Source organism: Antedon bifida, chromosome 7 (assembly GCF_963402885.1).
Source record: "Antedon bifida chromosome 7, ecAntBifi1.1, whole genome shotgun sequence".
Lineage (NCBI taxonomy): Eukaryota > Metazoa > Echinodermata > Crinoidea > Comatulida > Antedonidae > Antedon > Antedon bifida.
In genome coordinates, this window is record NC_136232.1 from 3,013,807 (window position 1) to 3,041,619 (window position 27,813).

At 32.8% G+C, this 27,813-nt stretch overlaps 4 protein-coding genes across 6 annotated transcripts; 3 read left to right on the plus strand and 1 right to left on the minus strand.

Annotated features, from left to right (window-relative positions):
* Window positions 1-155: 155 nt before the first annotated feature.
* On the plus strand, window positions 156-3,352 carry LOC144849153 (small ribosomal subunit protein eS10-like). The gene is made up of 6 exons (XM_078706176.1): window positions 156-257; window positions 1,062-1,203; window positions 1,594-1,768; window positions 2,263-2,328; window positions 2,891-2,952; window positions 3,236-3,352. The coding sequence occupies exons 2-6, from the start codon at window positions 1,063-1,065 to the stop codon at window positions 3,272-3,274; spliced, it is 483 nt and encodes a 160-aa protein (XP_078562302.1). The 5' UTR covers window positions 156-257; window position 1,062; the 3' UTR covers window positions 3,275-3,352.
* A 3,387-nt stretch (window positions 3,353-6,739) lies between these two features.
* LOC144847853 (netrin receptor UNC5C-like) lies at window positions 6,740-11,550 on the plus strand. The gene is made up of 7 exons (XM_078704389.1): window positions 6,740-6,895; window positions 7,287-7,387; window positions 7,965-8,154; window positions 8,473-9,409; window positions 9,836-10,009; window positions 10,187-10,223; window positions 10,783-11,550. Exons 4-7 carry the CDS (start codon window positions 8,618-8,620, stop codon window positions 11,079-11,081), a joined length of 1,302 nt encoding a protein of 433 aa, XP_078560515.1. The 5' UTR covers window positions 6,740-6,895; window positions 7,287-7,387; window positions 7,965-8,154; window positions 8,473-8,617; the 3' UTR covers window positions 11,082-11,550.
* A 1,070-nt stretch (window positions 11,551-12,620) lies between these two features.
* Window positions 12,621-21,598, plus strand: LOC144847517 (putative oxidoreductase YjmC). 2 transcript variants are annotated; one of them, XM_078703919.1, is made up of 12 exons: window positions 12,650-12,710; window positions 13,028-13,152; window positions 13,358-13,512; window positions 14,152-14,340; window positions 15,507-15,622; window positions 16,313-16,411; window positions 16,839-16,904; window positions 18,689-18,769; window positions 19,289-19,396; window positions 20,276-20,371; window positions 20,472-20,582; window positions 20,887-21,598. In XM_078703919.1, the coding sequence occupies exons 2-12, from the start codon at window positions 13,049-13,051 to the stop codon at window positions 20,935-20,937; spliced, it is 1,176 nt and encodes a 391-aa protein (XP_078560045.1). In that variant the 5' UTR covers window positions 12,650-12,710; window positions 13,028-13,048; the 3' UTR covers window positions 20,938-21,598. The 2 variants fall into 2 exon arrangements, with proteins under 2 accessions (XP_078560046.1, XP_078560045.1); XM_078703920.1 differs by lacking the exon at window positions 13,028-13,152 and having other exon boundaries at window positions 12,621-12,710; window positions 20,887-21,596.
* Window positions 21,599-22,198: 600 nt separating this feature from the next.
* On the minus strand, window positions 22,199-27,368 carry LOC144847731 (calumenin-like). Of its 2 annotated transcripts, none has more exons than XM_078704235.1 (6): window positions 26,845-27,368; window positions 26,553-26,634; window positions 24,821-24,929; window positions 24,000-24,239; window positions 23,450-23,649; window positions 22,199-23,055 (listed from the first exon to the last, which is right to left on the minus strand). In XM_078704235.1, the coding sequence occupies exons 1-6, from the start codon at window positions 27,072-27,074 to the stop codon at window positions 22,951-22,953; spliced, it is 966 nt and encodes a 321-aa protein (XP_078560361.1). In that variant the 5' UTR covers window positions 27,075-27,368; the 3' UTR covers window positions 22,199-22,950. The 2 variants fall into 2 exon arrangements, with proteins under 2 accessions (XP_078560361.1, XP_078560360.1); XM_078704234.1 differs by lacking the exon at window positions 24,821-24,929 and adding an exon at window positions 25,343-25,454.
* Window positions 27,369-27,813: the final 445 nt, after the last annotated feature.

Consider the following 27,813-nt stretch of genomic DNA (forward strand, 5'->3'; position numbering starts at 1 on the left):
AATTACAGTATTGCCTACAATTATGTCGCGCTTCTGGTTGTTTTAATTTAAAACAAATACGCATTTTTTGTTAGTACGATAATTAAATAAAATCTGGAAAACTATTTCTAACTAAATATTTTGTACTGTATTTAAAACTTTATAATGTTGATGTGTCTACTGTGTTGTGATGAGAGACTTTGAGAGAATTTTGATGTAGCGCCCTCTATTTTTTTATCTGCCTCTTTTTAATGGTGGACACACATTCGTGAATTCAGGTAGAAATATCCTTACAATAAAATCAATCAACATCCGTGTTTTTAGCACCACTTTTGTCGAATGAATTGTTTCTTTCATGTTATTATGTGTTGTGTTACGTTTTAGATTTAAAATAATCACATAATATTTTGTCTAAAAACATTTTTTCGGTGGTAGATTGTTCGCAATTATTTTTTTGTTGGAGGCCGAATGTGCGTTGTGTACGTACGTACGTTCAGCCGACTGACTAAAAAGAAGCCTAGATAGGCCTGGCCTAGGCTGGTAGTTGAAATATTCTGTTTAAAACAAACCTATCTTGTCCGTTGATTCATATGTGATTTTGTTATCGTACTGATAAGCCTAGAGTAGGCTTAGGCCTAGTAGTTTTCCCAAGTCAAGTGCGACTGTTGCTGCCGGGGATTTCCATTGAGTATGGCGTGCTAGACACGGGCTATCCTAGGTTAGGCCTACCTTACATGGAGGCCTACTAGACCTTAAAAAGGATATTCTAGTAGATTTGGCCCATATGTCCTAATTAGGCTAGTCTTCTGTTTTAATCAGCCTAGTACTGTAGTAATATTATAACTAACTAGAATCAGGCTTGTAAAGTTATACTTCTGTTACTATACTAGCCTAGGCCTAGCTAGCTAGAATAGGGGTAGGTAGGCATAGCTAGCCCTACAATTTTCTAATATAGCCTAGTAAATACTACATAGGCATAGACTACATGGGTCTAGTAAAATTGTAATTCAGAAAATAAATTTACTGAAACTCGCACAATTGATTGACATCCTTTCTTTTAACCTTTCGTTTTTTTGTTTTAGGATGTTGATGCCAAAGAAAAACCGTGTTGCCATTTATGAACACTTGTTCAAAGAAGGTGTGATGGTAGCCAAGAAAGACTACACTCTGGCAAAACACCCAGAACTAGATGTTCCTAACCTTCAAGTTATCAAAGCCTTGGGTGTAAGTATGTTGATCTACTGCAAAGAAGATTGTACATGCTCACTTTTTTCTAATAATACAGAAAAATCTATTATTATTTTGTTCTATTTATTAAATATTTAACACTAATGTGTGTCAATGTTTAAAAAAATAAAAAGAGCTGGTTGGTTTATCGGTTGGCTTTCTGTTTTTGTTACCTGAAACATATTTTATAAATAGCGAGCAATGTTTTTGTGCTAATGTTTTGTCACTATAGCAGAACACCTTTTTTTTTTTTAAAGGGGGGAGGGGGAGGGGGATGATATCCCTACACTTTGTTGTGTGTCTGAAATGTGTCTGCTTAATAGAGTTCTACTGTATTTTAAATCTTGGTATATTTGAATTGTTAACTTAAATGTAAATTTATTGTAGTCTTTGAAGTCACGTGGTTATGTAAAAGAACAGTTTGCTTGGAGACATTACTATTGGTATCTGTCAAATGAAGGTATCCAGTACTTGAGAGACTTCTTGCACCTTCCACCAGAAATTGTGCCATCAACCCTTAAACGACAGGCAAGACCAGAGCAGTCAAGACCACGACCAAAAAGTATGTCAATTTCTGATATGTTATACTGTAATGCTTTAGATGACAAATGATTTCAACAATATTTTATAAGGGTGGTCCATCCAGCTGAAGCATTAGAGACCCTCACAAAATTACAATATGACAAGACAAAAACATGCAACAATTAAAAATAAATTAAAATAAAACAAATTTATAAAGATAAAAAAAAATAAAAGAATGCACAGAATAGTTATAACCAAAAGGGAAATGGATGGAATGGTTGAAACATGCATCGGTTTAATCTGATTTAAAATAGTAACAGTTGATTCACAATTTTCTATAGAGGGCCTCAGCAACAGACAATGCTGCCAATCGCAAAATACGCTCATTGTGATTATTTTGTCTATGGTTTGATGGGAGGATCAACTATACAGTATGCGTCTTGAAAATGTGCAATTTTGTTCTCTGCAGTCTGTGATTTCTTATTACTTACATAATATAACCTGTGTTTTACTTTTTGTTATTGTTAATTATAGGTTTTGACAACCGTGGCCCAAGTTCAGCTGAAGCAGGCCAGAGAGATAGTTACCGAAGAGGACCAGGTGAGTGATTCTAAATAGAGTAGCATTTCAATATACAATAGACCCTTCATTTTATGTACTGTACAGGACCGAAAGACAAGGTCTAGCTAGGGCTCACATCTAGCTAGGCCTAGCTAAATGCGAGGCCAAGCTAGGCCTAGCTAGATGTGAGGCCAGCCCACTAAAAAAGTATATGCACGCTGTGCGATATGTTATACATAAAAAAATCAATCTTCTTGTATTTTCTATCAATAAAAACAGTCACCGCTGTAGGGAGCAATGCACATTATTATGTGGCTTGTCTCTGCCATGGCTTTGTGGTTTGTTGTTGTTAAATTGCGCCCTCAATATAAGAAAATTAAATTACTAAAAATGATGATTTCATCGATCATTTTATGTGTACGTATAATCTATTGAACATAAAATCAGGGTACGTAAAACAAAGGTTCTACTGTACTTACTGTTTCTTGGAATACATGAATATGACTTTCCAGACATTTTTTTTTCCAAGAAATAGTGGACATTTAGAAATATGAAGTACAATGTATTAATTAATAAATAACTAATGTAACCTTTTTTACAGCTGGTGGCGGACCAGACAAGAAGGGTGAAGCCGGTGCTGGAGCCTCTCCTGCATTTGAATTTGTACGTAAATGTTTTTATTTATTGCGGTATAGTAAAATTACAATAAGTAACCCCAGCCCCTTCTACATTTTGAAACATGCAAATTAAATTTTACAATTTTAAGACCCTGGTGTGTGTCTCGTCACTCCTCCCTATTTAAACATTCTGAGATGTAATCTAAATTGGAAAACTATGCCTTGGTTCTTCGCCAACAGTGTGCCAAGGGAGGTTAATTTATAATTGTTTTCTCACTCTACAACCCTGTCGACAATATCTTGGATGTGTTTGCTTTTTTTTATTACAGAAAGGAGGATATGGGCGTGGTCGACCAACACAGCAGTAGAATTCATGGTAGCATCAATTCCAACATCTGTAAATTTTTATTAATTATGTGACAAAATAAAAATAAACAAAAGCTCAACATGTGAAAATGACTCTTTCTTCTCTATCTTGTTGATTCTGAAACATTTTTATGAACCAAACCAAATAACTTTTTATTATGTTGATGGTTTAATCTTGTTTTATAAATGAAATTTATATAATATCTATTTCTTACATGCTGACATTGTTGCTTGTAACATTTTGAATCATATACAGTAATGTGTAAATCATGGATGTATATGATGAATGTATCTCCTGCCAATTACTGTACATCGAATACATGATTTAAAAGAAAAACGATGTGGACGATCCCACTCCAATAATAGGGAGGCATAATGTCAACAATATGACGTCCGTGGGCGAAAGACAGAATGTTATAAAAACTCGTCTACAAGTTTTTTTGACAATTGCGTTTTTTGGAAAGGTGTATATAAATGTCCACCCTATGATGAATGCATTATGCTGCCTGTTACTGTACGTCGCATGAATTATTTTCTTTTAAAAACTGACATAACGGCGTCCGCGTTTAAATGTACAGAGGCATAATAACACACAAGTATGATTTCCATCTTTTGAGTGCAAACCGCGTGGAACTGCAGGAAAACGAAATATCGAATATTGTAATCGCACAGTCTAAAAGTCGTTTGGACATTACGTTTTTAGATCTGTGCACTAATTGCGACTATTAATCTTATTCTTTGCCGTTTGTGTTCACATTTCATAGCGATTTCTGGTGTTCATAAAGATTTTTCAAGGCTATTTCGAAATGAATGTCAAAAGTTATTTCCGGGACTATTTCAATACTTGCTTATGTGTGCTCTTTTTCTACCATATTGTGCAACTTCATAGATACAGGTGTTTCGTCAGTTTCACTTCCTTGACGACTTAATTATGTTAGTCTATTTGTACAACAATTTGGTTTGCCTACGTAGGTGCTAACTGTAAACATAGCATTGTTCTTGGGCCTTTAATGTTCATTTCTTTCATCCGCTAATGACTCTCAATTACGTATGACCACAGTTTAAGTTATTTTATGGCATAATAGTTTCTTCAATCTTAATCCTTCAATGGATATGATCATCCTGTGGATCCCACATCCTTTTCACACGAATATGATAATAATAATAACAACTTTATTTAAAAACGGATGCAACACTTGAATCACCGTAGGCCTATTGGTGTTTTTTACAAGGCCGTTACTTGCCACAAAACTATTTACACAAGTTATCATTTACAGTACATTATAATAAAAAAAAAATGACACCGTTAATTAATCCACATTTAGTATATATACAGTAGGCCTCTATACGACAAACACCACCAACAATTCAGGGCTCACATTTTAAAGGGCAAAACATTTCTATTGATCATACATTCTAATAATTATCGATGTTTCCCCATAATTTTTGGTATTTTTAGTTTTCTATACTATTTTTTTGAAAATAAGCATTATTAGTGGGGGATAGTTCAAATTACGCAGTACAATATTCTTTTGTACACAAATATTGTAAATGGGAAGCATTTTTAAACAATTATGAAAAATAAACGGTGTGGTAAAAATATTATCAAGTGACTAAATATAGGTAATATACTGTAACTTGAATTTTACGTTTCTGGTGGTTTTTTTTATTAACTTCAGTTTTTTATTTTCATGGTATAGCAAAAATGATCCACTGTATACCCACCAACTTTGTTGGTGGCCTACATAAATAATAGATATGTTCACGCTCTGTGGTCCTCACTCTGTTGTTTTATAAAACGTGGCCAATTTACACATACGACGAGCGATAACGTGGCCAAAATCATTGTTAAGGCCAATTTAAAAGTAATACAAATATAGAATCATGTTATTCCTTATGACCATTTACAAAAAACGCGGAGCGGACGGACGGTTGCCGCTCAGGATAGGTATAGATTCTCGTGTCTGTGGGACAAGCTACGCAGTTTTCCGGTTACTGTCGCTAAATTTACCTTTAAGCTGCCATTCATTTGAAAAGCGGATTTATCGGACGTTCGAAAGTTTTGTATTTGGATTTTAAACAAGGAAAATTATTGTTCGGATTCGGTGTATGGGTGTAATCCATAATGACCTGTCAGTAGTAAGGCTAAATATAGCAACAACAAACGCAGGATTTCGCAAACTTCGGTAAGTACAAAATATGGTGTTTAAAATTTAAAAATGCTGTGGGTATCAGTGGCTGGATATCAATGGCTGGTTATTTTTACATTGATGACCGAATAAATATTATTATTATTATTTATTATTATTATTATCAAAGGGATTTTTTTTTATTTAACTTGAATAGACAATGAGATAGCATTTTATATAAAGTGCTTTGTGTATTGTTAACCATTCTTACAAAACGTTTCTTAAAAAGGTAGGCTTAAGGGTAATTTCATTGTCGCCACTTTCAAATACTTTATCTGTATATATTTAGTATAGGCCTATATATATATATATCTAACGGCAATTTACTGAAAATTTAAAATGCTGTGGGTATCAGTGGCTGGATATCAATGGCTGGATATCAATGGAGATACAAATAAACTAAGCAAATAGCTCAATCAAAACGATAAAATAAAAAATCCAGAAAAATTAGAGGAACACTAGCCCTAATTCAGAGCAAGTGAGAGTACTTGGATAAGATTGAGAATATAAAAGCAGGCAATTGCTATATCCAGTAGATTTGAAATTTATTTCTTTTGAAACATAATACAGGTATATACTTTTCCCGAAGTTTCTTTGTAAACTCTGTTCATGGATGATTTATGAAACCAAACACAATGAACATTTGTGATTCGGGACTTTCCCCAATGACGTAGGCTAATTCACACAGTATATTGATAGCATAATAATATCCGTTTGTTTTGCTATAGTCTGGTATTAAGTAATGTTAAACATTCCAGATGTTGTAATGTTACTATTTTTAATATGCCTAATTCTAGTTTAAATAATAAACCGTGAACATTAGTATTATTATTAAACTATAAGAGAAAGTTAGTAAAGATAGTGCGGTTACTGCAGTTAAGGTTTTCCATTAAGTAAGTAATGTTTTTAACTCGTTACAAATTACTACTGTATAATGCAAAGGTATAACGATATTTTAAGACGTGACACAGAGCATGTCAGAGCCCGATAATCATCCTGTATTTTTCAACAGGGAGCCTAAATGTAGCCCTACTCTCGTATGATAGACAAACGAACTAATTTGGTATAATCAATTGCATTAAAAGGCCCGTCTCAAAATGAGGCGTCATAATTTTAAGTAAATTGTTTCTCGTTCTATTAAATTTTAATCTTGGGTAAAAAAAATCAGAACAAGATTTTACATTTCTTATAGATTATGACGTCTTTAAAAATCGTTTACTTCTGTTTACTTGCAATCAGTATGGACAACGGAGTGTGTAGTATGCCTACAGGTTCTGGATCGGACAGCCTAAACATCATTGGACCAAGAAATAACTGTTCATCGACGAAACTGTGCGATCCTTATCAATATGAACTAGCTTTAACAGCGACTGAAATCAAGAGGTTTCCTAAAGAGCCGATTTCATGTTATTTAAATAAAAATCAACAAATTAGGTAAGATTATTATAATATTAGTAAGATGTTTTGCCCTACTCTGACGTAATTTTGTACTTTATACTAGCTTGTTAGTGATCTTGATGTGGGTTCGAGCCGCACCCGAGAATTTTTGCGCGAGTAGGTCTACTCTCAATGTGCTTAGTAGTACAAATTAGAGAGAGGGCAAAACATCTGATCAATTACTAAACACCCTGACGCAATGCTACTTCACAGTATCTACAAACAATTACACTTATTATGTTATAGAGATAATGATAATCATAATAATATTGATGATGATTGATAATGATATGCCTATTATACATGTTTCGATTAATGAGGAATATCTTCAGAGATTGATTTTTAAAAATAAACTAAACTAACTCAATGTTGTATCATGTTTTTACAGATACTACATCTGTCGCAAGTGTTCTGTGTGTGAACCGTTATCAGTTGTTCTTCTTGAATGTGGAAGAAAACACGACACAATCTGCTCCAATTATTCAAAAGGTTATTTCAAAACATCAATAATTCTTACCTTAGCATTAAAAGTCTGAAGTTGCTTTCATTGACTCGAGAATGTGATGGAGGATGGAGAACAACTATAAATTCTCTTTTATTGTATCACATTTTAGAAAGCAGTGGAGGGGAAGAAGGTTCGTCAACAACGAGCCTACGTACCCCATGCCATTCCTCTCAAATATTCATATTATGTACATATAACCTAATCAATGTTTAATACCATAGAATATATTGTTAATTAAAGATGTATTGTCCCCCAAAAACATGAAAAAATAAATCAGACTTATAGGTTATTAGGTTATTTTGTTGTTTTAATAAAGTGTATCACTTCCGTAGGAAAAAAAAAAGTGTTCACTTATAAAACAACAAAATAAATTCAACCAAAACACCATTGGCTGGCAGCCAATTTTAATGTTTTTTGCGTTAAAATACAGTTTTTTCAGGTAGATACATTTTTTGTGTCAAAGTGAATAACTATTCAAATGGCATATTAAACACAAATTGTTTAAAGAATTATTTTTTTCAGGGAGATAATACATCTTTAAATATTGTTTTTTTTTAACAGTCGAGTCAAAAGGCACCGTTACATCTTCAATAAGAAGCGTGTCCACATTGAAAATTGAAGAAACAATCCCTGCTGTGGATGCAAGCACAAACAATAAAGATAGTAAACGGTCGCTATATATCATTGTTACTGTTGGTGTAGTCTTTCCAAATGTGATTCTTGTATATTTCTATATCACGCTAAGGAGATGGTTAGTTATACTTTCCTGTTTTTACTTTTATGTCGTACATTTTTATGTTGAAACCTGACATGCGAACGTAAAACATTCACTTTATTAATAAATCTAACGTAGGCCTATGTATTCGCTACAGACTGGAAAATAATAATAATAAAAGTTATAAAATATCGACACCATTCTTTTGACAAAATAATAGCTTCTTTAAAAGAGTCACGGATACTCGATAACTATTTTGTTGTACAAGTATTAAAGATATTTAAAATAACTATGATGTACGCAGTCGTTTTGAATATCGATATGTTGAATATGAACATTATTATACTCTTTCAGGAAACGTCTTTTCAAAAAAATATGTGCAACAGCAAAGCTTACAAATGAATCCACTGTCAGCGTAGTTCCCACATCGTCTAAAACAACATCAGTGGGAGTAACCACAACTTGCAATGTGTCTTTAGGAGGCACAGCCACTACTCCGATGACTATGATAACAAGCACTAAAAAGACATCATACAATCCCTTCTGGCTTGAAATGAAAGCAACCATTGGACCAGAAGGCGGTATTGTCAGTGACCCTAGATCTGACGTGAGCCTGATTGTTCCACCCGGTGCTATTCCAGAAACTCACCCCAAACAAGAGATTATCGTCCGAGTTGCACTTAAACCATCTAATTTTGGGCTTAACCAGCAAAAGGATTTAACTCTGCTAGGACCAGTGGTTGAATGTTTGTCGCCTGGTTTAGCAGAATTCAACTGTAATGTCACTTTGGTAGTGCCACATCGTGCTAAACTCAACCCCGACTGGAAGTTCCAGGTTCTACATTCCGAAGACAAGTACTCGGATCCCGTTTCCAAGTTTCGATGGACAGTAACAAGTTCTAATCACGATGCGAAACATGGTGTGCACTTTGATGTTGACGAAAATTTCTTTAGGATCAAAACAAGTCACTTTACAACTTACACATGTGCTGGGAGCTGTTCTAGAAAGGCGCCCTTGAATCTGCAGGTTGTGGTGTATGGCGATTATGTTCATATTGACGGGAGGAAACAAACAGTCGATCTACGGTGTTACGTCTGTGATACAATAAAGGATTATTCTCATACATTTCGTGTTAACGAGCGCAATGGTCCTCTGTGTGTACCACGACCAATCAACCATTTCTTTGACAAAAAGACAAAGAAAATTGAATTGTTTTTTCCAGAAGATGATTTTGGAACAGACTTCCAGTGGACATCTGAGACGTTTAACGATTCTCTTCCGAATTCAAGGGTAATTATCAATATTGATCAGTCACCATTAACACCGTTATCAGAATAAACATCATCATGATCAACATCATCATGATCTACATCAGCATGTTCAACACAAGCATGATAAAAACCATCATGATCAACACCATCATTATCAACACAAGCATGATCAATACCAGCTTGATCAACACTAGCATGATCAACACCATCATGATAAAAACCATCATGATCAACACCATCATGATCAACAACATCATGATCAACAACATCATGATGAACACTATTATGATGAACACCAGCATGATGAACACCAGTATGATCAACATCATCATGATTAACACCTTTATGATCAACACCATCATGATCAACACCACCATGATCAACACCATCATGATCAACACATATTGAACTCATTTTGCTAAGTTTATTGATTACACATTTATAGGAAATATCTTTGAAGCACGTAGCCCGATGTTGTTCAGAGGCGATTCCACATTACGAGGCCTTCACACTGAAACCTAAAGACGAGAGAACACAGGTCGACAGTTTAGAGATGACATTGAAAATTGTTGCGAATGGTTTAACAGAAATCATTGGTCCAATAAGGATGATTACAATGGTACGTTATACGACTATTGTTGTAGTTGTCTATATCTCTAAACTACAGTATAAAATCTAATTCTAAAAAAACTAATGATATATTAAGTTGTAAGTACTCGTCGTTTGTTAAATAAAGGCAAATAGACAAAACTGAATGGGAACCTTATTGACCAAACTAATGCATTTTTTTATTTAGGATACTGGACGATCTCAATCACCAGCTCACTATACAGGTATGTGACATTAATTTAAAATAAGAAAATGTTTTTCAAACTGCGCTTGACAGTCAACACCTTAAGCTTTGTCTACACTATCAAACTTTATGTGACAAAAAATGTGATGACATCAGACATGATGATATCATTTACACTACCACATTTGGGCATATCAAAACCATATTTGGGTACATTTTTGTCAAACTTATTTAATTTAATGTCGTATGCACAGCTAATCCTTACATAGGGTAGGCCTAATATTTAGAATTTACATAAATGTGAAATAGTTTTGATTTAGAAATGATGTAACTGAGTATGTTCCTGTATAATGACGTCACTGTTCTAAAAACATATATTTATGTGCATCCCGTATTGCGAATTTTAGAACGGCGTAATCTTTTATGAAATTGATGCATATTTACTAATTATGATGCGGCGTTGATACATGTATTGGTATAGGTATTGGTACCAACGCATCTTCCTTTTATGTCTGCTGCACAAACTAGAATAAAGTAAAACTTTGCACCATTAAATTTATTGTATATAATAAAAAATAATGTGTTTTGTTTAAATATAGATATTGTGAGTAACGAAACATTAAGAGAGATTTCACGAGAGATTCCCAGAGATAAGTGGAAAGATGTCTACCGCACATTACATGACTTTGCGAAGTTTGAAGGAAGCGCGAACATTGATATTGAAAATATCGAGCACAACAATCAATCAGAAATGGGAGAAATGAAATACCAGGTATTGATGCTATGGCGTACCAAAGCGGGCAGACAAGCTACGAAGACTGCATTAACGCACGCCCTCAGGAGCTGCCAACTTAATAGTATCGCAGACGATTGCATCAAATTAGAGAGCACAATATAATTACATTTCATATTTCTGCTTGGTATAATTTGACGACGTGTCTTATACAAACAGGAATTCCACAATCCTCAAATCAAATGGCAAGATTCTACTTAAGTGTGTTATAACTTTATCATTATTTATCAACGTTCACCCTTCACAACCCAAACGACATGTCACAATATTGTAATCTTTAACACATTATTATTTTTGTATTATATTATTGTATACACTTTTCTAAATAACTCTAAATTACAATTATCGACATTTTGCTCAGATATACCCATACAAAAACAATATCCATTTCAAATAAAAGTGACATATTTCAAATGTGACCGGCTCTGGCAAAGTGAAACATAAGTCGAAAATTAAAATGTTTCAGATTTTTATTCTATCTGGTAGGAAATGTAATATCCTTTACAATGATACCAAACTTAATATTTAACATGAAGAGGATCTTGAGATATTGTACATTATGTCGAAGCATGTATAAAGAAATATACAAAAACCAATAATAATAATAATCGTTATTTACTATTATAACCTACGGTTGAGATATAATTAACTATTACATTTTATATACAAATAACAGTTTTGAGAAAATCATGATTGCATGTAAATTAATGTTTGTTAATCTAATAGTGTATACTTTTTAAGTATTACACATTCACAAAATATGATACAATGAAATGTTTTTGGTAGGATATTGATTACTGTGACAATGCATACACATTTCCACATGCTATGTTAAGTAAATACTTATGTTTCTTTTAAGCACTTATGTAAAAAAAAGGGTAAATTAATATTTTTACACTAAAAAATTCTTTAAATTAACTTAGGCCTAAACTGATGTATACATTAAGTTATATAACATTACATACCATTTCTTGAACTACTGGATTTAAGTACGTTCTTAAAAGTGTACTTAAACAATTTAAGATAGCCTTTGTGTACGGTATATTAACCGGTCAATTGGATTATGTCGAAGCTCGAAGTTTGATCTGTCGGCCTTACAATTCTGATGCTGATGAATCATTGACGTATATAATTAATCCATGTCTTGATTTTTTTTATACTATTTTGATAATTAAATTTTAATGAATATTATTATTCATCGTCTCAGTGTACTGGTATTAAATGGCCCGGTTTGGACCATGAAATATGCATACTAATAAAAATAAGGTCCTTAACCTAAATTAAACTCAAAGTCCTTAACCTATACGATAAACGTAAATGCCTTATTAAACCTATAAAACTCAATAGAGTACGTAAGATCAGAGTCTTTAATAAAAAGTTTATCAGCACTCTGCGGCCCACTGTTCAATTTTACTTTAGGCTGTATTTTTGTCCCTCCTTTTTAAACATTTTTATTGACAATTTCTCTGCACATGTATTCTGGTAAATGTTGCACTTTAGCATAATCATTATAGCTCCATGGCATAATAATGCCAAATAATAAAAACTGTGTCGGACGGGGCCGCCAGAGAGTCGGAGAGAGACCTGGGAAAATTATTTAATACTGCGCATGTGCTGTACGATATTGCCTCATAAACAAAAGCCCAGATTCTGTGCAGCAGAAGGCGCAGGCAGAGAGAGGTGGTGTACGTGATCTTGGAAACTGGGCTAGATTTTAAGGATGGCAAGTGCACGGTAATGTTTTGTTTTATTTAAGGCCTAGGCCTAGCTAATAATAGTATTAATGGTTGATTTACCGCCTAAGCCTACTACCTAGGCCCTACCTAGGCTAGGCCTAGCTAGGCTAGTACTACTAGTAGTAGTAGTACTAGTAGTAGGATATATCTACAGCAGGTAGGCCTGGCCCTAGGCTAGGCTAGAGTAGTCTACTAGAAACTAGCACCTCCTAGGCCTAACTAGAGGCCTAGCCTAGTATTACTAGAAGCCAGTTGTCAACCATATGTAATGGAATTTTCAAGAGACAATATTAATTATTATTATATTAATTTCAGAAAATAGACTTCTTTCTATTTATGCAGTACCAAATAAAAATGAAGGCAATTTGTAGGAAATTAGTAGCACATACCACTTTTCATTTTATGCCCAACGTCCAGAGTTGTTCAAGAATTATAATTAGGTATGTAAAAACTGCATTAAAACTTTTAAAAAGACCTTATTTCACATCCCTTTTTACTATAGATATAATATATTTATAGATTTGTAATAATCAACTAAAGTCACTATTGTAGTGGGTGTTTAGGGAATTGAGCGCATGTACTGTTTGCAGTTTTGAATAACGTCGTTTGTTTTGTATAACTTCATTATTATTATATTATTTACAGGGATTACCACATCGTTCCTGTAGAGGAAGCTAGATCTTTCATACAAAGATGTATGGTGGCAACAGGAACGAGGGAGTCACATGCTAACGATTTAGCAGAGGTTTTAGTTACAGCTGATCACCGTGGCCATTATAGTCATGGAATGAATAGGCTTGGTAAGTGAAATTAAAATTGGGTGAAGTGATTTGCCTGACGGTGGGACCCCTTGCTCGATAACAATTAAGCTGCTTTATGATGATGCCAGGACAGTGGGACCGCTTGCTAAAGCACAAGCTGCGTTTTTCTGGCCAATAGTGTATTGTCTGTACACCATCAATATACCTTTATATATGTTTGCTTGTTATTGCAATAATAATTGTATTCACTTTGTACATTGCTGTGCTTGGCTAATCTTCCCTAACATCGCCCTTGTCCTCACACCAGTCAAGTACCTAACCTAAGAGTTAATTTACCTGGTAACACTGCCCAAAACACACGTAAACTCTTTACCCAGTTCTAGTTGACAACTTCAAAACCTGCATACAATTAGTCTGTCTACCATCAATTGGAATCTTTGCAGGTCAAGGTTTAAAACATAACCTTTACTTTTGTATAAAATTGTCCTTTATTTAAATCACAATATACATACTTATCTTAAGAGAGATAAAAGAAATATTTGCATGTGATTCAATTGAGCAGTCTGCCAACAATAGTATACACTGATGATTACATTTTTTTCCTCATTTTATTGTATCCAACTTAATATAATTTTTCATTTATTTTTAAGTATGTCCTTTATTTGTATTTTCCATTAGATATGTATGTCAATGATATAAAAAATGGGATCACAGTCAGCGATAAAGATCCAGTTATCTTAAAGGAAACAGCAGCAACAGCTTGGGTTGAGGGAAACAATGTCTTGGGACCGGTCGTTGGTAAATTCTGTACAGAAATTGCAATCAAGAAAGCAAAGGAGGCTGGTATTGGATGGGTAGTAGCCAAAGGTTTGTATTGCTTTGTGCTAGTATAAACATTGCTGCAATATTATATAGATATTGCCTGCTTGTGAAATATAAGATTTAACATCTCCAAGGGAATGATATTTTGATCGAGGAAATATATTCCCGAGAGCAAAATATCATTTCCCGAGTGGATGTCAAATCTTATATTTTACCGATATAAAAGGCGATATCTGTTATATTATGTAGCCAACAAGAAGTAGAATATCTACTGGGTCGGGTAGCTAGACCTCCTTTATGTAATTAGCCTGCCTCTTGTTTATTTATCGCCAAAAGCGAGTGTTGCCACACGCAATTTACGCAGTCAATATCAAACTCCTCAAGAATTTACTGGATTTGAAATGTTTAATGACAGAGACACGATAATTACGCGAAAATTACAATCAATATCATCAGACTTGAGGAAATATACGATTTACGATCCTCGCAGCAGTAGTCATGTGATGCAGTTTCAACCAATTACTTTCACGTATTTACATAGGCTATATAATATAACAAAATACAGAGCAATTCATAAATAACATACTACAGTAATATTGTATTTCATAATACAGTGGCAGATCCAGTACTCTTGAATAGTGGGGGGTGCCAGTGTTTAAAAATGGTAAAATTAAGTGCATTTTGGATCCACCCATGACCTACTGTACATTAAATACCAAGTTAATAGCTAAAATATCGGGCCGATTTTGTTGTACAGTAAATATCAACACATCCTTACAGTGTTCTCCCAATATAGAAATCAAGTCTGGCAAATTGTCTATCAAATTGACAAAATATAGCCTTTGATTGCTCTTGGTCTATGTTTTTAATGGCTAGGCCTAACCTACCACTACCAAGACGACAGGAAAAAGGCCACGCCAGAGAGGGCGCAATATTATATCTCCCCGGGATAATTTAGTCCGGAAAATCTTGCTGGCAAAACCTGCTTCGGTAAAACACCGCCCTTATCTCTTTTTGATTAGTGAGTTTTTTTGTACCAGTGTGTATTTTCTTATTAATGTAATGAGGCACTTAAATAATGCAGCACAAGACAAGAAAGACTACCTCACTGTTGGGCCTGACTCCTTACAATTGCATTTTTTTACTATTGTCTGTATTGAATGTAAAAACTACAATTTAAGTATATACACTGTATACACTTCATCTTTTAGGTAGTAACCATTACAGTATAGCAGGTTGGTATGCATTAAAGGCTATGCAAGAAGGTTTAATCGGAATGTCTTTCACAAACACATCACCGCTAGTAACTCCAACCCGTGCACAAAAGGTAAGGGCAGATGTTGTAGTTAATACTTTATTCATGCAGCTGGAAATCCAACGTTGATATGCAGTAGAATATGATTAATTTTATACAGAATGATAAAATGTGGGTATAAGCCAACACACTGCATATTTGTTCTCAGCCAAAATCAATTAAAAACAAATACTATTTCAACCATCTTTAAAGAGGGTAACCCTTACTGTTTGGGCCAGTTAACTGATATTCAGGTGCCCTCTTTATTAAAATTAATTAATTAACATTACAAACAATATTATTAACAATATTAATTAACAACAATCATCAAAACTCTTAAGGTATAACATTAAATTAGGAAAATCAATCAATTATTATCAATATTATATATTATTAAATCAAATAACGTAATTAATAACAAATAAATCAATAGGTCAAGAGTTTAAAATATACCTTTTCAACTTCAGTTTATATATATTTTCAATTTTGCATTCCTGGATTCTAATTCTAACAGTTTATATAATACTGCACATGCTTTTACAATACCAATGCAATTTATTATTTTATTTTTTAAGTTATTGAGATTTGATTATATTATTGCTTATAATTACATATTGCTAAATTAATTTAATTTTGAGTACACGTGATATTTTCCTTTTGCTGTCTTTGTCATATTTTCAACTTGATGAAATGATATACAATCTTAAATAATATATTCTTTAGCCGTCACTTGGAACAAATCCTATAGCGTGTGGAGCACCAGCGAAAGATGATGATGGCTTTGTTTTGGACATGGCAACTTCAGCGGTGGCCTTAGGAAAGGTACAGTAGTTGATTTATATATTTTAAATTAAACCTACTAGTCTGCACAAATAATTTTTTTCCAGTGTGTTAAGGCAGAAATTATTTTCAATAGAAAGAATTGCAAAGATATTTCGTAACTGAACCCAACCCTAAAAAATATTCTCTCGTAACTATTAAAAAACAAAGAAACCAATGACACTGAACTCAGAGCTTGAGATCCAGTCTAACCATTCACTGGCTTCAGAAGGCTATTGTCATAGTTTCATTTATGTCCATGCTTATATAGCACCCTCTATAAGGATTTATTTCATAACTATGCTCATGAATTCATGGTTTCTGCCTTAACACGTTAGTAATATTTAAAATATTTATAAATTGATATAAGAACAAAGCAACTACTTTTTTCAAAGGCAATACATTTTTTTTTACCATTGTTTCTAAATAGATTGAGTTGAATGATCGTAAAGGCCTCCCAATTCCAGATGGATGGGGCTCTGATGCCAGTGGAAAGGTACAGTAATTTTCCCTATAATCAATGATATTTAAAACAAAAATTAATACAAATTCTCCATTTCAATTATTAGGTGATCATTTAGAATAAAATGATCACCTATTGTTATTGTATAAAATCTTTATTATTATTTTTTTTTTTCTTTTTATTGTTTCTGTACACTATTTTGTGTAACAATTATCTCAAAAAGTTTAATGTCAATGATTACAAAAATTTCAGAATATCTTTTAAATAATATAACTTAATCCTAATAAGCTTTCCAGCGTGATCACTCATCCGTGACAACATTTATACGCCATTTTGCGAAATCACATTATCAATCATATCTCCATAATTCATTATCACATATTAATGAAATTCACTACACGTAAACTTCAGATCAAGGGTAAAAATATTAGCAAATAAAAACGCACGCGCACGTAGGTTCATGCGCGTGATATCGCGCGTTAAAAATTTAAAACGCTCAAAATTAATTTTTGATCAATTTAGAGCATGAATTAGGCCATTTGCGTGTTTCAAAAAATTACTGCGCAAAAATGCGTTTTTGTCGCGCGATACTTAAAAAGCGTAAAAAACATGAATTTTTTTTACAAATCTCATTCTACTCACCATCCTTAGTACATTCACCAAATTTGAGTCAGTTCCGACTTAAAATAACGCTATACGAGCACGTTAAAAATGACAAAATGCGCACATTAATTTTACAAAAGTTCTGAAAATGGTGAAAAATAGGTCTTTTTTAAAATGAAAATAATTCTTCAGAATGCAAGATGACCCCCGATTTTTTTAACTTATTCTGGAAGCCATTGAGTTGTAGATATGAATTCATGTACACATTTTACGTACAAAATGTTTTGACGTCATCAAATGGCCACTTGAATTTAAAAATTAGGATTTGTTATCTTTTTGTGTAGATTATCACATTCAACAGAGCACATCTTGGTTATGTGTGCTCGAATTTCGCACAACTTTCAGTATGTGCTTGCTTAATTAATTATCTTTATCATGAGTTGACACTATCTTCATTTTAATGACGTCATCACATGTAAAAACTTGAATAACGTAGGCCGTGTAATTTCACCTTCGCAGTAAATTTGAATATCTTACAGCTCTTCAGAATTGAAGGTTACCTTGATGATTATAATTTATTATGAAAGCTGATGAAATGTAGATATTAATTCATATAAAAATTAAGCCTATCGAATGTTGTGACGTTAACATATGGCCAGTTGAAGTGAAAAAGTAGTTTTTTCATATTTTTCGTCAAAGTTATACACAATTCAAAGAGCGCGCACAGCGCTTCTACGTGCCAAATTTTTTTCCAAATCTTATATTTTTTTGCTCAATTAATTATCTTTCGAAATTGTCATCTTAAAGTTTAGTTTGATAACGTCATCATGCCAAAAAATTAGAACATGTGTGTCCCGTAATTTCACCTATGCTACACTGTATGATATACAGTATATACTGTACATATTGTATATGGCATATAGGCACAACTCAGCACTATAAGCATATAATAGGATGGCATACATCAACATTTTCCGATCGTATGTTAAAGTACGTGCATGTTTAAAAAAAATTAATTTCAGTAAAATGATAAAAATGATCACCTATAATTCGTCAAAGTGACGAATTAAATTCTAGTTCAAATTAATTTTTGTCAACTTTAAAAACTTGATTTACTCACAATGAAAATAGTGTCATAGCATTGTATACCATAACAAAAACACATTAATGTATTTACTGTACTAAGATCTTATTGTAATATTTTGCTTTTTTAGGTATCTAATGATTCCAAAGCAGTTTTGAGTGGAGGAGGTTTAATGCCGCTGGGAGGTACTGAGATGTGCAGTGGTTATAAGGTGCGAGTACTTCAAATTGACTCTCATTTATGTAAATTTGAGCCATTTTATCTTAAATGAAAGATGTTTATATCTTGATAAAATAATAATATCAATCACTTTTCATAAAATTACTATTTCTATTACAAATAGTTACCTCTTCATCAATTGAATTTATTGATTTATGTAAATTTTGAGCCATTTTATCTGAAGGAAAATGGTATATATTTGCAATTTTACATACAAAAATGCCATTTCTATTACAAATAGTTACCCATTTTACGATGTCACTGAAAATCCTATCCTATCTAACATTACAAACAATTTTAGTAGCACCAATTTTTTTTTTTTATAAACAATAGAAATTTTAAACGCAGAGCTACCCTTCTTGGGTTTTGGGTTAAATAAGTTTCAGAAAGGGTAAGTTCTTTATTGCATTCCACTCCCGTAGATGCTATAATGTTAATCAGTCAGATCAGTGGACTGTGTCTGATACTTAAATTTGCTAATCTTTTCCATTTACACATTATTATTTCCTAGGGTTATGGATTGGGAATGATGGTGGAACTATTTTGTGGCATTCTTGGCGGAGCAAACTACGGTCCAAACATTAGGAAATGGAAGTCGTCTAGTGAAGTGGCAAATCTGGCAAGTTTTTATAATGCCTTTGTTTTAGGTGACCCACTTAATTTAATGCTGTAGTTTTTTTGTGTTAAAATACAGTGGGTCTTCTGAAATGTTTCAGTAGAATATAAATCTTTTAGCTATGACATTTTCCGATACCAAAACATATATTAACATTGGTTAAAATTAAATCGTAGTCCATGTTTCTTTTTAGAAAACCTTTAAAAGACTTCCAGAACAATTGAATTTTTTTACAAAATAAATGTATCAAGGTTTGAATTTCTTTGTTGCAAAAGTGACATGTAGGTGAATCTATTTTGTGTATTTTATAGACGAAACATTTTGTTGCTACTCTTCTATGAAGAAATTTGAACTGGAAATCTATTAATTAACAATTTATAGTACAACTTAATGCTGTAGTTAATGATTATACCTAATGCAATGGAGCGATTGATAGGGCACTTACTTTTTATCATGTGACCCACAATCGTCCAATCAAATGACAGGATTCTATTTAGGTGTTATATATTTGTGCCTAATGCATGCTTCTCAAATTCTTTTTTAAGAAAGGCTCTGAAACCTTACAATTGATTGAAATGACACTTTACATTTACACCTGTAAGGATTGTTTTACTTCAGCATTAGTTCTAAATTGCATAGAATTTTTTTTCTCTGACCCAGAAATGATTCACCACAACAGTGCTATATCAGGGAAGAGTAAAATTACAATTAAAATAATTTCACCTGGCTATATTTAATATTTTATAGGACACTGTAGTTAAGATGATTAATTGATCATTTTAATGTAATTGTTCGGTGATGCTATTGTATTTATAGTGGAAAAGGTTTATTATTTAACATAGATACATTTTTAACAATTTTATGATTTTTTTTGTTTTATAGGGACAATGTTTTGTAGCCATTAATCCAGAGGCTTTCGCTCCAGGCTTTCCAGACAGAATGCAATCATTCATTGATGATTTTCGTAATTTACCCGCAGTGAGTAAATTAGTTGTTTAATTAATTCTGAACAAATTAAATGTTGTGTTGTATTAGGCCATTTTAATTTAATGTAATTTTTCATTTTTTTAATGTCTAGGCTGAAGGTGAAACAGAAGTGCTTGTGGCTGGAGATCCAGAGAGAAAACACATTGATAAAGTGAAGAAAGATGGAGGCTTATCATATCACAAAAATCTTATTGAACACATTGTAAGTATACAGTCTATTTTATATATCAATACGCTTCATCGTTGTTAGACATAGCGCGTTCTACTATTTTGTGTCATTTATTCCTGGGCAGGGTGCATCTCAAGTGGGCCAGTGTTATTTAGTACTGTTTTCAAGTCATCGTGTAATAATAATAATAACATTTTTGTCCATATTTTCTTCAGTATTTTTACTTTCTCTAGAGCTAGTTTTGTGAGTGCATTTATTTAGTTTAATTTAGGTTGACATTTTTCATCCAAGTTTAAATGCTAGCTATCTTATAAATTCTCTCTGATTTTGTTCACAGAACACACTTGCCAACAGTCTTAATGTTGAGCCAATAAAGACCATAGATTAATACCAGAGTTCTATTAATAATTGAGTATGTATACAAAGGTTAAGTTTTATAATTTTTATAATTTGTTTGCTAATTTTACTTGATATTTACAAGTATCAATAATAATAATAATGTTTTTATATGTCAATAATAATATTAATAAATATATAAAAAAAATCAGATTATATATTACATTAATTCGATTGTATTATGTAAACATTGAGATAAAAAAGGTTAAAGTAAACAAAGTAGATACCAGTACCAGTATTCAAAATCTGGCACCCTACCTAACTGGGCTTTCATTATGGTATGTTCAAAGAGGCTAATGCGGTCATTGTTTTATGTACCGTTACTATCTAACCCTTTTCCAGTAAACAGATGTCTTATAAATATAAATAAATCTATTAGGTGCTACTTCTTTAACTGTGGTTTACCCTTCCATATCTAGGCTGTATCATGTGTTTTGGTGGGTGTATTTAGTGTTTTTCCTGTTTTAAAAAAATGAATTTGCCTGAATGGTACAGCCGTAACTATATTTTTGCATAACATTTTACCCACGCAATTAAAGTGATTTTAATTTAACGTCAATTTTAAAATGTAATCATGTAAAGATAAATGAAGTACGATTTAAATCATAATCTAACATATATTTTTATTAAAATTGCTAAATTGTATTAACTTATAGTGTAAGTACAGATATCAATAAACAATATTCATAAATCCATAAGCTGATTCTGTATTATGATTTAGACAGAAGTAGAATTATCATAGGGACTTGCAGCAAGACTGAAAGCTTTCATCTGGTTAAGATACTGCCTCTGGGTTATTTTATACAATGGTTAGAAAATGTGCACTTGTAATTTAGTATAATAATTATAATGTATGATATCCACTTTACTATAGAGGGTCCAACATCAGCATACTAAGAAACCGTCCCCAACTCGTTCGAGTAGTGTAGCGTTTTTTTTTCTGTGTTTACGAAGACTGATCGAATGCTTTTCTGGCTTGTTATGGCAGAGAATAGGCTCTTCTCATAAAATGTTAAATCCTTACAACTGTAGATAAAGTAAACAATTGAAAATGATAACACTTCAAAAATAAGTTTTCCAAACAAATTTATTTGGTAAATAAGAGCAGCCTAGCAACCCTTGCTAGAAATTAAAATTTAAAAAAACTTGCATAATAAGCTGGAAATTTTCAAGTTATTGCCCCACCCCTCCCAGTACTTTGCAACAACATATATTTTAGACTAAGTAGCACAACTAATACTAAATGTACTCTATTAAAACATGCACCATGTGATACCTTCACAATCTTTATTTTAATAGAAATCAACAATAGTAATTGAAAACCTGTTTCTATAAATGTTGATTGTCCATCAGAAATCAATCTCTAAGGAAATGTTATCCACGATTTATGAACAATTATCATTATTTAAAAAGTTAGATAGATAGAAAAACATTACTACATTCACATTTCATGCAATCTAATAAGCACTATGCTGTTCACTAACTGCTAAATTAAAACGCATTAAAATCTAACACAGGTACAACAAAACATGTTAACAAATTTAGAAAGTTTTTTCGGTAAAAAAATATTTCTTATCAAGCTGAGCTTTATTGGCATAGTATTCAATGGTATATTTATCTTATAATTATATTTTTATCAAATGTACAAACTTACAACATAAAGAATATGAACATTTACATTAAAAGTCACTGTTGATCACCTTTTGCAACTGTACCGAGCGACAATAGAAAGCATATAATTTTATCGATATCGTAGTTTAATAGATACTAATGCCGGTCATATGATGTTTGCTTTTTAAAATAAATATACAAGACCTGAGTATTCGGACGACAAACAATATAATGACTTATGGAGTTGACAAAAGTATTGACTTTGTTTAATGTACACTTAATTTAACCTAATTTAAAATTATGTTTAATAGACAGATTCAAATTGCTTCACTGCAGCAGAATTGTACAAAAATAGCACCATAGAAATAAAGTTTAAGATTTAAATTGAATGTATTTAGAATTCGTCGTGCTTGATGAGAGCCTCTCCAAAATCCGTGACTTGGCTGCCGACAAAGAGATCATACTGATCTAGAATTTCTTGTTTAGTAAGTTTCTCGTCCTACAAAAAAAAAAATGAAATCAATATTAATATTATAACATTTCTTTTTGTAAAAAACCCAAAAATTACAGAACGTTACGAAACAGGTTTCATTCTCAACTGGCGTTTCCTCGTCTAGCGTTGTGTATCCTATGACGATGATGAGTTGGTATGGCGGCACCAATAGGTCCAAAAGGACCTGTGCCCCCCACTCCTCTTTATTCAATAGTTGATCATATATGTGTGACAATTCATGGGCTCCCTCATCTCATCTCTGTTCATGCTTCCTGATGTCAATCTTTTTTTTGTGTATTGCATTCTTTTCCAAGAATAGCAGTGTTCCAATCTATGAGGTGATTGTGTTGTCACACATACATATGATTATGATTATCTACCTATTGTTACCATTACTTACTTTATCTTTGTCTGACTCGTGTATTAAATGCTTTGCTTCAGCTTCAGCATGGTCGTAGTCTCTGGGCATAATCCAGTCGCCGATCTCATTCCTGTCCATCTTTCCATCCTTGTTCTTGTCACGGTGTGTACTAAATTGTTCACGCTCTGTCTTTACCCAATCTGGTTCTTTTTCTCCGTTTTGAGCAACAAACATATCGCCTGTAGGTCATAAAAATGAATGTTTATAGGAAATAACAGGTAAAATGAATGTTTATATAGGAAATAACAGGTAAAATGTAGTCTTAAGATATGGAACGAGTTCTTAATATGGCTTCTACTGTAAAGTAAGCCCCCTTTCTTTCTTGTATCATTCTGCCTATATGTTATTACTTCAACTGGCCACTTAAGACCAGAAATATCACATCCAGCAGAACATTTCTGTTAATAGGCCAACTGAGACAAGTTTTACTTCTAGGTTGGTCCTCATTTTATGCTTTTTATTAATTGTTTGGCATTTGATTTAATAAATGTTTGTTGAATTTGAATTTGGAGAAAAAATAAAGTCTTACCAATATATTCTTCGAGTGAGACAGAGCCATCTTGGTTCTTGTCAACATCTTCCATTGTCTCATCAATGACAACCTCACGCATATGATCAAATTCCTCTGGATGAAGGAAAGCAGTTAACTCCTCTTTGTTCAAGTTGCCATCACCGTCTTTATCGGCAGCTTTCCATCTCCTTTTATCTCTCCTGATCATCTGTTTGAAGTCGATTTGTTCAGCTTCATCAAGCTTTAGAAGTTCTTCCTCTGTTAAAAACAAAATCATCAGTAATTACTATATATGCAATTTTGCACATTAGAAGTCAAATGGTAAAGACAGTTTTATCTGCTTTAGGTAGTTCTCGGGTGTATAGTATTTAAAATTTGAAAGCATTGTACTGTAGTAATACTGTAGGTGTCAAATATAGCAGGTATCAATTTAAACAATCCATTCAATTTGTAGGAGCAAACTTTGTAAAGTAAGTAAATTTGTTAAAATAACCTGTCTCTCTCAGTCTAACTGGGCCAGAAAATGCTATTTTCATATGGTACAGCTGCTTATACAGTGCTCATTTGTTTGTCCACAACAACAAGGGCTGAGATGGATCAGTACAACGGGGCAACCCCCTATTCTTTACAAAGATGCATTGGGTTCTTTAAAGTGCACACAATCCGGATAAGTACACTAGACCTCCAGTTTTAAGAAGAAACTTGTTTTACCACCAGAACCGTGGTTGAGGAGAGCCTTAACCATGTGCCGATTAATTGACTATTGTTTGCGGTACCCCTGTTTAACTGCTTTACCACTCGACAAATGATTTTAGAAAGAAAGAGGACAGCATCCTCACCGGTAGTGGCATATGTAGACTTGATGTATTCATCCAATGTCACATACTTATCACTATCAATATTGTGCAATTGCCAACGTCCATTGACTTGTATAGAGATGTATTTATTCTGTGTATTTAAAGCATATCACACCATACATGTCATAGTTATCAACAATCAATACACAAACACATTTTCTACAATATAACAAGTAGAACAGGTAGAAATATACAGAATTTAGACAAGATTGTTTTTTAGTACACAGTAGCTATACCATACTATTTTTCTTTTGTTCTCTGGAGTGACAAATTTAATCAAAAGAATTTTGGATGTGTTTATGTATAAAAACTGTTGATAAGACCTAACAAAAATAGTTTGTTTGCTGTCAATTATTACATTTGTTTAACCTTGGTAGCAGTCGACCCAGCCCCCACCCCTTTAACAATGCAAAAGATAGGAAACAATAGAATGACAATAAACAAAGCAAGGTTTTTGTTAGGTCTAAATTTAGTCCTAATTTATGGATTGGAATAGAAGCTCACCGGGCAACCCGCTGTATGATGTTTTATTATATTCATCAAATGTAATTTTGTCGTCCCCATCCACATTGTGGCCGGTCCACTGGGTGTCAACATCTTTAAACACATAAGTTTTCTGAAAGTGAAATTACGAAAATAATTCTGTATTTTGAAAAACAAATTTAGCAGTGGTCATGCAATAATATTTAAGCCAAAAATAATTTTAATTGGTAAACATGCATTTAAAGACCAACAGGTTTTGTTGTATGGTAAATTATGTGTGTGTATTATGGTTTATTTAACAATGTAAGCACCAGAACAAAACCAAAAATAAAATGGGAAATACTGTATGTACCAATAAATGATAAGACAAAATAAAACTTAAAAACAAGCAAGTAGGTTGGTAATGTTAGTAAAGCACATCATTATGCCTCTGTATCATGAATTTAATTGGTGAAGGTCAGGCAAGCTTCTCAAAAGTATGAAATACAGAATGAAATAGTTATCTAATGTCCTTCAGCGTAACTCTATTCATGTGTTTAATTCTAGTAATGAATAACTGTTGATTTTTCAACTCTTCATAGGTTCACCCTGTACAGTATATTTGTTCCAATTCAATTTATTTGTTTGACATGAATTTCCGAAAGAACCAATAAATATGAATTATTAATTGATTGATTATATAATTGTTTATAGGCAAACATTAAATTTGGTATAAATTGTTATTTCTACCAAAATGTGTACACAAATGATATTGTATGTAACCATTCAATTGTTGTGTTGTGCCACGTTTTAATAGAAAGCACACATTTCTACTGGTATATATTTCTCTTGACCTCTGGGGCATAAACACTTAGAAGGTCAACAATTAGGAAATGCATGGTGATGATGTGGCACTAATCTATTTTAAAGCAACAGGCTTTCCTTCCATGCAAAATATACATAATTGAACTGAGTTTATGATAGACTATAGTATAAATAATATTTTTTTAATTGAAAGTATTCGTTCTTTGCTTGCAATTACCCCATCCATCATACACATACAGAAATAAAATTTTATTTTTATTCAAACAGCAAATAGAACGGAGGCCTATATACTAGCAATTATATCATTGTATCAATATTAATTACATGTTTAAAAACTGAAAAAAAGTGTTAATTAATAAAAATAGGTTTGTTAGTATGAGGTTAATCAAGCATTTCATTTCAGTGATTTACTAATATAGTTCCTTACCTGCTGATTTTCAACCCATAATTTCAATTCATTGACATCAACTTTTTCATCATTATTGGTGTCAATTTTATCAACGATTTCACTGAAAATTTAAAATAAAACAATATTATTAATTATTGTCAAATATGTTATTTTAATAATTTCTATTATTTTTATCTTTTCCACATCATCTTAGACTAGCCTAGGCCTAATCTAATTGCCTTAAAAAAGAAATAATAGAAAGACAATCATTTTCAGTTATTGTTTAGAGGCTAGAGGATAGATAAAAAAAAGGCTACTACTTAGTACTTACCCGAGCCTGGCCTTGCTTTCTTCTGGGCTAAGATCTTGAAATGTTCTTGCCTCTTCTTCTCCTAAAAATGCATCATGATCATAATCGGCATTGTGTCCATCACCATGAAAATGATCTGCATGACTTAATTTGTGCCCCCGATTATTACCATTGGGTTGATTTTCGGCTGGCTTGGCAGCGACTATTCCAATCAAGAAGCATGCTAGGCTGAGGTGTACGATTGTTTTCATCTTTCTTTTTGTCTGGCGGCGTTGATTGGGTTTCTCCGGCGGGACAACAGCTCAATAATATATGTGGTAAAACTAAAGGCCTCGAATCTTCTTGATGGGTGAGTACAGTACAGGCTTGCTGTTTATATTAAACCGACGAAATTAATTATACAAATGTAACAAAACAAGACAGTATTTGAATTGACGTACCAACAAAACTAGGCTTATCTCTGAAATACTAACACAATCTCTGCTACTTCAACGTTACAAATGAAGATAACCCAACTTTCGGAATTTTTATAGCACACGGCGTGCATAAACTTTGTGTATACTTCGTGTCAATGTTGCCAGCGTGGAAAACTAATTGACGAATCACAAGCGTGGAACTGTACCATGTGTCAATATTTGACGAATCCAGTGATATTTAAAAAAAAACTCCTTCAAAGTTAACCTTCAACCAAAGTATATATTACGGTAAGTCTCATTGGATACATTTACCAACGTTAGCTTAAGCGTTTTTGATTGGTGCAATGTAGCCACGTCTTCAATCTCCCAGGGACGTTTTATTTTTATCTTAAAGGCGGGAGGAAATCTACCCGGCAGGCGATAAATAACTAATGGAATTGATTTACTTAGGTTACTATTTAGGGAAGATGACGTGCGAAAAGAACTTCTTTCATCATCCAAAACCGGTGGTGATGTGGCAACCTAAAAAAAAAAAAAAAAAAAAAAACCCACACGTAAAAAAAAAAGATATAAA